The sequence below is a fragment of the Geospiza fortis genome, unplaced genomic scaffold, assembly GCF_000277835.1.
Source record: "Geospiza fortis unplaced genomic scaffold, GeoFor_1.0 scaffold188, whole genome shotgun sequence".
Classification (NCBI taxonomy): domain Eukaryota; kingdom Metazoa; phylum Chordata; class Aves; order Passeriformes; family Thraupidae; genus Geospiza; species Geospiza fortis.
The window spans coordinates 5,804,208-5,813,594 of record NW_005054337.1 but is presented as its reverse complement, the minus strand read 5'-3'; the positions used below and the strand labels follow the sequence as shown (position 1 = coordinate 5,813,594).

Genomic DNA, 9,387 nt, shown 5'->3' with positions numbered 1-9,387 from the left:
TACAGATTGGAAAGCACTTAAAAGCCCCTGATTTAAAATGTGAATACATTATTTTTCTCATCCATATATCTAAGTTATTCTGAGAACTGTTATGCAATTTCCTCTCCAAACAGAATTACATGCAGGCAATACTGAGCTTTAATAACAGGAACAACCTGCTTTTGACCTGGTGCCATCTGCCCAGTGTGAAATGTGCTGCCTGTCCAGCTTTAGGCTCAAACATTATCCAAGAAAATCCGCTGAAACTCGGTGTATAAAACCATTTGTGGTCCTTGCAGGCAGCTCATGCTCTGTTCCTTATCTCCTAGCTGCATATAGCTGCAGCCAATGGTTATCTGCATGCAGCTGAAGTGCTTCTTGACCAGGGGGCAAGCCTGGATGTAAAGGACTGGGATGGCTGGGAACCTCTGCATGCTGCTGCTTTCTGGGGACAGGTAAGGATTTTGCTGTCATGTGTGAGGGTGGCATTTCTTCCTGCCTGGACAAACTGTGGATACTCTGCAAATGGAATAAATCTCAACTGGGGCTGGGCTCTCTGGACAGCGTCAGAGGAGATCCCAAGGGCTCCAAAAAGAACTGGTTGCTGAGAAATTTCAGGCAGAGCATGCCAGTGCAAGTGGATGGTGGGAACAGTGTTTAACATCACACACATACCAGAGTTATTTGAGGCAAGTTGAACCTGCCTCTCATCTTATTCCAACCTTTCAGCTTTAGGGAGGAAAGCCTAAATTGCCTAAAATGACTCTATCAATGTGGCTTTCTTCCTATTCTTCAGATGCAGATGGCTGAATTGCTCGTGTCCCATGGGGCTAGTTTGAGTGCCAGGACATCTTTGGATGAGATGCCAATAGGTGAGTTTATGAAGCTTAAAGAAATAAATGTTTAAGAAATGGCTGGAGTCCTCACATGGTGCTTTCAGAAGCGTTAACCTAATGTTTTAGGTATCCTTTTAGAATCAAAGTTAAAAGTTTCTTTAACTGGGACTGAAGTTTTGAAGCACCACTTTACTACAGAAAATGCTTCTTCCTGCTCATAAAAAGAAGGAAGAAGGCATATCCCAAGCACCAAGTCTTCCTGCTGTGTGTTTCCTCTGTTATCCCTTGTGCTTGGGAGCCTCCCTGCTGTTGTGTGCAGCCCTAAGACCTGAGTGTCTAACTGGGAAGGCACAATTAGTAAAATGGTGTTAATGAGAATATCTGACAAAGAGCTTGGTCTGTATGTGTGCCGTAGATCTGTGTGAAGAGGAGGAATTCAAAGTTCTGCTTCTGGAGCTGAAGCACAAACACGATGTGATCATGAAGTCCCAGATGAGGCACAAATCCTCGCTGAGCCGCAGGACCTCCAGCACGGGCAGCCGGGGGTGAGTTCTGCTCTTCCCTGCAGGTCACCTGGGCCACTGGCCTGGCCACCCAGGTGTGGTTACAGAGCACTCTGAGGTCAGTGAGAACAACCCACCTGTCCTTTCTGAATGAAAGGCAGTAGCTCACTTTGGTTGCTGAAAGCAGAGCTCCTTTGAAGAGTGGTTTTTTCACTAGGAAGAGGTGCTAATTCTTGGGGGGAAATGGTTTTGTGCCGGTGTGGTTTAAGAACTGCCCAGAGCACAGGACCAAATAGTGAGAATTTACCTTGTTAAAACACTGAAACTGGTGTTGGAAATCAGTGCTTCAAGTGGATTAACTTGAGCTTTTTAGTAGTATGTCACATGGCCAAGATGCAGTGCTGAGATACAGTTTGCAGGGCTCTTTGTGAGATGTTTCTAGACACCAAAGCAGTCCTGCACACCACAAAGCTCCCTAAACAGCCCATGGGCCATTTCCTTCTACATTTACTCCACTGCTTGCAGAATAGGTCCATAAGGTGACCTGCATGAGCTCTAAAACAAATTTGCAGTGCCGGTTTAGAGCTCCTTAAAATTCCTCCCACCTTCAGTTTCCACCTCAGTGCCTTTGCTTTGTGTGGGTGCCAGGAAGCTGAATCCACGTTGCATTCCAGAGGCAGAGGCTGTGAGGAGGAGGAGGAGGAGGTGAGAAGAGCTACAGACTAAGAGGAAATGTCATGTCCTGCTCACAGCTTTGATGGCCCTTGTCCCTGTCCCACAGGAAGGTGGTGAGGAGGGCCAGCCTTTCGGACAGGACAAACCTTTACAGAAAGGAGTGTGAGAAGGAGGCCATGGTGTGGCAGCAGCTGGGGGCAGCAGAAGAAGGAAGAAACTCAGTTCTCATTGGAGAAATTGGGGAGACTCGGTCTGACCAGGAGAATACAGACCCTGTAAGGAATCTCTTCTCTTTCATGGGAGTCACTGAGGAGGGCTGGTGGTGCAGCTTCAGTAGCAGTGGGTGGAAGGTGGCTGAAAAATTTGCAGACCTCACCCACCAGGTGTAAGCAAAAGACCAAATTCTCATTTGGTATAAACTGGGATGTCCCACTCAAGTGGAAAGCCTATTTTGGATGTACAGCTGCATCCATAGTTTTGAGATAAAAGTGAACCAGGATGCTCCAAAAAAATAGTGTCTGTCTTTTATTCTAAAGTTCACAAGCTGTTAAGCACAACAGAATTGTAAACTTGCTTTGCAGTGACTTGTTTTAAATTAAGTTATTCTCATTTTATGAAGATAAGCATGTTATTTTTGTGTGTGTGTGGGGCTCCAGAGTTAAGGTTCCTGTTTGGGAAACAGTTCCTGGTTGGGGTTGACAGCATTAGTGGGGGAATTCAGTGTTTGTCTGGTAGAAAGGCTGAGTGTGAGCAGACTTAGGAGGTTGTTACAGGAACCCTGCTATGGGGAACGGGGGAAAATGCTCTTTCATGTCTCGTTGTTACAGAACTCAGTGCTGGAGAACTCCTCCCTCCTCCCGGAGCTAGCGAACAAAAGCACCCAGTGTGACACTGAGATCCCTCTCCAGAATGGACTGATGGCATCTGCCAGCCCTTACCAGTACACCTTTTCCAACGGGGACATTTGGAGCATGCACCCTGAGCCCGACAGCAACCCCGGGCACGTTCTGCCCTACAGCAGCCCCGGGCTGCCCGAGGCGCCGCAGCTCTGGGGCACCTACAAGGATCACAACCACCAAACCCTGTCAGAGCTGAAGAGGCAGCGAGCTGCAGCCAAGCTGCTCCAGCACCCCTTCCTCAGCACCCACTTCAGCACGGGCATGGCAGGAGTTGCTGAGAACGTGGCCGAGGCCAAGTCGCACTTAATGGAATCCAGGACTTCTCCCTACAGCTCCAATGGGAGCTCGGTGTACTACACAGTGTCCAGTGGGGATCCGCCCCTCCTGAAATTCAAAGCTCCCATGGAGGAAATGGAAGAGAAGGTGCATGGGTGCTGCAGGATTTCCTAGTCTGGTCTGTCTCACCCCAGAGGACAGGAGACGTGGGTTGGATCTATCACAGTGGCCGGGTTGTTTGCATTTCAAAGGGAGAATTTGGTTATGGACATCCTGACTGTGGCAGCCTTGTTCATCTCAAATTGTACTTTACCCTGCCAATTACCTCCATTGCAGCTGGATGAGTAATGCAGGTGGAGCAAGGCTCTTAGGAGGGATGCACATCAATATGATGTCAAAAGTCTCCTGAGTCTTGCTCCCTGGGGAAGAATGTATGGTGTGCTGCCTCCCTGTCCTTGGGAAGTCATGAGATGCCTTGGAACAAAGAAAGGATCTGAATTCAAATCTTTGTGTCCGAGCCTCTTGCTGTAAGTCACTGAGCAGCTGGAAGGTGACAGTTCAGACCTGTGTTGTCACTCTTGGGGGATGCACATATCCTGGAGGGGAGGTCAGCCCCCACATGAGCTTTGCAAGAGTGCACAGAACTGTTTTCCACACAGCTGGATCCAGCCCTTCCTGGGCTGGAGCAACAAGCAAGCACAGATGCTGCGCTTAGGAAGTTTGCAAGGTGTTACCTCCTTGCGGTGACAGCTCACCATCACAAACTGTGCACTGGCTGGGTCCTGTTCTGCTCTGTCAGCTCGTCACTGCAGACTGCCATCAGGTTTGAAGCAGAACTTTTCCTGGAACAGGCTTCACTCAATAGGCTTTAAAACTGATGTTGCAATAAAGGGGCCCTGGCAATAGAATTTTACTGCAATAAAATACTGACAAAGGTCTATATTGGGATAAGTAATTTAAAAAACTTATTTGTACTATTTAGACTCTTAATTTGTTAAAACTGAAAAGACTTTTGTTGATCTCACTTTCCTATTGATTCTGTTTGTTTACTCTGTATGCTCAACACAGATAGTAGGGGCAATATGCTTTGTGTTCTGATTTTTTTCTGGATTTCCAGAATCACAGGGCTCAGGAGGGATGGGAAGGAAAGGCTTGCCAACACTAACCCAGGAAGGCCATGAAAGCATTTCTAATCCTGTGGATGTGAACGACACTTGCATGAACCCGCAGTCTTTGGCTGAGAAATAACTGTGACCATTGCTGTGTTGTTAGCTGAACGCTGCAGCAGGACAGGAGATGTTTTGTTCTGTTTTCCAGCTCCCTTGCTGAAGCTGTCAGCAGTGGGTAGCAGCTGGCAGAGGAAGGTTTAAATGCCTCTGTGTCTGGGGGAGTTGCCTGACACTTAACAAAGCCTCTGTGCTGTGGAGCAGCTGCAGTGCCAGCACTGTCTTGGTGTAGTTCATGTGAGCTCTGACAGCCCGCCTGGCAGACACTGGCACGGCCTCACCTGGGGGTTTGGCACTGGCTTTGCAGCCAGTCCAGGCTTTGTGCACCTGGGGGAGGTGAGAGGAGAGTGTGGGCAGCTCTGAGGAACTGGCCACACTTCAGTTGTGTCTCAGAAATAACTGTAAATCTCTAACTCCTCTGCACAGAGGGGCTGTCACACACGTAACTGTTTGCCTGCATGAATATGTGTCTTCTTGGGCAGCTTAAATTCCAAATTCTGAAGACATGAACCTGTTTGGGTCTCTGTAAGCCTCAGTGGATTAAATCCAGCTCATGTAGTTGTGCTTCAGCCAAGCAAGAGCAAATGCACCTTCCACCCATTTTCCTTTTATCTGGCACCTGTTGGACATCAATATTCCCTTTCACATGTACTCTCCCTCTGTGGGGATCCTCACAGCCTTAACTTTTTTCTAGGCTATAAAAAGTTGACTGAGGCTGCCAGTGACTGTTAAAGTGCTACCCTCTGCCCCCCATCAAATCCCCCCATTTCTGGGGCTGGACACATTCCCATGCAGGGCTCTGGGCTCCTGGAGGCAGCAGAGGTGGCTGTTGTGTGTCACCACCACTGCCACGCTGTGCAGGTGACACCTTTGGACCTGGGAGGTACCAGGCTGACAATTCAATGGTTTGAATTGTAAGATAGAACTCACTTTCCTCTCCAGTTTTAGGTGCAAACTAGAAAGTGGTAGCAGTTGGTCTGGTTCACTTAAACCCCCAGTTCTGCTAAAGGCAGAGCTTGAAGCATTCAGAGAAGTTGGGCTCCCTCCATTGTTGAAACATAAGCTAATTATAAAACTAGAAAATGCTTCTTGTGCTTGACCTTAAGGGATTTTTAAAGTCATTCTCTAGTAGTAAGAGGATGATTTGGTAACTGGAAAGACTTTACTGCATCTGTATGTGGTTAACAGTGGATCTTCTGATTACCTTGAGTAAATTATTCTGGGATAACACCAAGTGTGGCCTGGCTGTTGTTCAGAACTGGGGAGATGATTCTTTCAGGTGCCTCTCTTCTCCCATAGTGGTGAGGTTTGTCTCTCCACATCCATCCTGATGAGATTTCTGAACTCACTCTAACAAATTTTGGTGCCGCTACCTACTAGGTTGTGTATGGTGCAAAATTTGGGCCCAGATGTTGCCTTCCCTCCCAGCAAAGGAGGAGTAGGGCCCTTTTCCTTCTTTCTCAGAGCAACTTTGTGCTAGCAAGTGTATTGAACCCTGCCTAATTCCAAGGAAATTAAAAGATCACAATGCAATAGTGTAAAGTAGTTTGAGGCTTCTTTTCACTGAGAGCTATTAATACATTAAAACCGCAGGAAACCAGTCCATTTTAGACAAACAGCTTTTTGGCCTCCACTGGTATTGCACATAAGTAAAACTCTGGGAACTCATCATCCTAGCTGTGAAGTCTAGTAGTGTCTGATCAAATGTAAGCCATTCTTAATCAGACAGGAGAGTTATTAATGGCAAGAGGCAGTAATGGATAAATCTTGCAGGATATATTTCACAGCCCTGCCACTGGCTGTGGCTGAAGCTGCACCAGAGTGTGAGCTGGAAGGCTGTTGAAGAATGGCCTGGAATGGATTCATGCTTCTGTGTGGTGGCATTTGGGATATAATGGTCACTGCCTGTGCAGCACTGGCACAGCTGTTGGTTGTAGGTCTGGGATGAGGGATTCTGTAAGGTGGTTAATTAACTTGCTGCTGGTGGACTATTTTGTGGAGAAAAACAGGCTTTTGGGGGAATAAAAAACAGACAAATACAGTACATGGGCATTGTAGCAGCCTACCTCTAGGAATAATGCTTTTCACTGTAAATTCAGCAGTGTTACAACAATAGTGGGGGTTTGATATCTGTGTGTTTTAAAGCCCATCCCAGAGGAGACCTCTAAGGTACAGAGCAGAGGGCACTTGGCTGTTTCATTGGATCTTAATATGCCTGAAAATCTGTAAAACCTAGAAATCATGTTGTGACTGGCATATCTTAGTTTATTAGAGGAGCATTTGAGGTTTTTATGATTTACTGAATGGTTTTAAGATCAATAAATATCTAATTACAGATTCAAGGCCAGATTAGAGTCCCAGTTCAGTTACCAGTGAGCCAAAAGTTGTAGTTGTTTGTAGAGACTGTGCAAAGATCTGAGGATGTGAATGTACTGACAGGTCTGTTGCAGGCAGAGCTGCATGAGAATAACCCTTCCTTCTCCTCACATTTTCCTGTGTGCTGAATTTGTACTGTTTCCAGTGGTTGATGAAAGCAGCTTTATTTTCCATGTTGAAAGAAGTTTGTTAGATGGAGGAAAAAGGTGTCTTTCAAAACAGTGTCTCTACTTTAGTGAGCTTAGCACTGAAATGTTAGATAAGGGCTTAAGTCCCATTGCTGGGATCTGTTTGAAATCAGACCTGGATCTGTGTTTCACATACCACATGATGCTATTTCAGCCCACCTAATTTCACTTCTTTGGTGCTCCTGAATCTTGAAACCCTCCCAATTTTGGGAAGAACTGAGTCTAGCTGATGTGATTCTGTGCCATCTTGGAGGTGTGGTTGAAGAGCCACCTGGATGAGGAACTCCTGGTAGGGAAGGAGAAGAGCATGGCAGGGCAATAGCAATAATGACTCAGTGCAATACTCAGTGGAGGCAGTGAATTCTTGAGTTTGTTGAGCAGGATCTTACTTCATGGGGTTGAAATCTCTTAAAAGCTCCCAAATGACATTACAACTTCTGTCTAGTGTTTTTTTTCTTCAGTCTTGGAGCTCTGATTACCCCTATCATCCCTGCTGGAAGTAAAACAGTTACCATGGAAAAGGGAATATCCTGAGAAAGCAATAGCACTGGTCTGCAGTGAGCCATGGGTGAACTGTCTGTCTGCTGGAAGGTTTCTCCCTACACCTGGGTTATTTCTGTGCCTTATACTTGCGAAAGGTAACTTGTCTCTGGAAGGTTTGTGGTGACCATAAAGTTCTTGCTGATCTTTAACTTGGAGACTTTTCCCAGGGGATAACAGTCCAGAGCGTGCCAGATTGTGACATTATTCCTTGCTCTTTTGATTTCTCTCATGAGCGCCACTTCTCTCTTCCTAAATACACAGAAAGGAAATGCACAGGAGCTTCATTGTATTTTAACAAATCATATTGACTGCTTTGGTGTGTCAGTTCTCTACAGACTGAATCCAGAACATGCTTGCAGCAGCAAGGTCTCATCTCTTACACCAGAACACATGTACATTTTTTGTTTTGTTTTGCTGTGCAACAGAACAGTTCTCTCTGGTTGTTCTTCACCTTTATTCTGTTTTTCATGTTGGCCAAACTGCCAATGGACTTCTCAGTTCCCTCACACAATTCAAGTACCACTGGGCTCTCCGGGCAACATCAATGGCACAATTATGACCTAGAACATTTTGCTGTATTTCAACCATGGAAGCTGTAGCAGAGGAGACTCTGCTCGAGATACCTGTTCCCAAAGCTACACCAATGCAATGATCTCCACCCACAGCTGGAGGGGACACACGGGTTTTTAAACAGTGCAGATGCAGCCTTAGCATTGCCACCACCATGTCTTCAGCCTTTAGATTGCAGTGTGAGGTTGCAGGAGTGTGGATAAGCCTGGTACAGGACAGTAAGAGATGATGGCAAGCCTTCTGCAATAACTCGTAATTCCATTGATCAGTAGTAAACCATGTACAGATAAAACTTGATGAAATGTATTTTATGTGAAGAAAAAAAACAATGTAAGAACTGTATATTGTATTAGCAGCTTTGTGTATAAAATGGCATTTTGGCAATCAGAGTCTAATATATTTAAAACTTTTTTAAAAAAAGGATATTTGATATTGTATGGAATTGACTTTATTGCTACTGTAAGTATGAAGATGGTTTCTTAACATGTTGAAGCAATGCATAAAATCTTAAACTTTATGTAAAACTCATGCCAAAAGCATATGTTTGACAGTATTAGCACCTGACTCAGTGTCTTTAATAGAGAGATTGAATTTTTTAATTTAAAAATTATATTAAATTTCTTTTAATAATACGAAAATGCTACTGAGGGTTTTTTTTTTGTTTGTTTGGTTGGTTGGTTGCTTTGTTTGTTTGTTTTTAACTGGTTTGAGTTTTGGCACTGTTAAATATCTCTGCCTCTCAACTGTCTACAGCCGGGGGATATCTAGAGGAGGAAATCTAGGCAGTGGGTGGGTGTAACTTTATTTCAAACGCAGAGCTCAGGAAGCGTTTGAACAATACTCTCGGGGCCATGGTGGCACCCTTGGCCGGAAATTGGACTTTGATGAGGCTTGGGGATCCCTTCCAGCACAGAAAATTCCGTGATTCTGTGGAGTGGCTGCATAGGAGCTGGAGACAAACTGGACAGCCAAAGCTGTGCCTGCCTTCCGTGGGAGCCTTCAAGGCTTTAGCTCCAGCATTTGTTAGCACGCATCTCTGCGAGACCAGAGGGGTTGGATTCTGTTCAGGGCAAAAGTTCCGCGATCCCTGCCGGTCCCCGGAAAGGCAGCGGGGCTCGGGCAGGGCTGTCCCCGGCCGGGAGCTCCATTGGAAGGGCAGCGGGGCTCGGGCAGGGTTAGGGTTACGCAGGAACTCCACTGAAGGGCAGCGGGGCTTGGGGCAGGGCTGTCCCGGCTCCATTGAAGGGCAGCAGGGCTGTCCCCAGCCGCGATCTCCGTTGAAGGGCAGCCGGGCTGTCCCCAGCGTCCATCTCCGT

General features: G+C 46.2%; 1 protein-coding gene across 1 annotated transcript in view; it reads left to right on the top strand.

The window, feature by feature from the left end:
* The window catches only part of PPP1R16B (protein phosphatase 1 regulatory subunit 16B), a 39,292-nt gene extending 35,853 nt beyond the window's left edge, over positions 1–3,439 (top strand). Inside the window, exons 6-10 of the mRNA XM_005422249.2 lie at positions 309–434; positions 776–851; positions 1,231–1,360; positions 2,100–2,268; positions 2,821–3,439. Of these exons, the coding sequence (XP_005422306.1) occupies positions 309–434; positions 776–851; positions 1,231–1,360; positions 2,100–2,268; positions 2,821–3,342 (1,023 nt within the window). The 3' untranslated portion in view covers positions 3,343–3,439. The remainder of the gene's footprint in view (positions 1–308; positions 435–775; positions 852–1,230; positions 1,361–2,099; positions 2,269–2,820) is intronic.
* Positions 3,440–9,387: the final 5,948 nt, after the last annotated feature.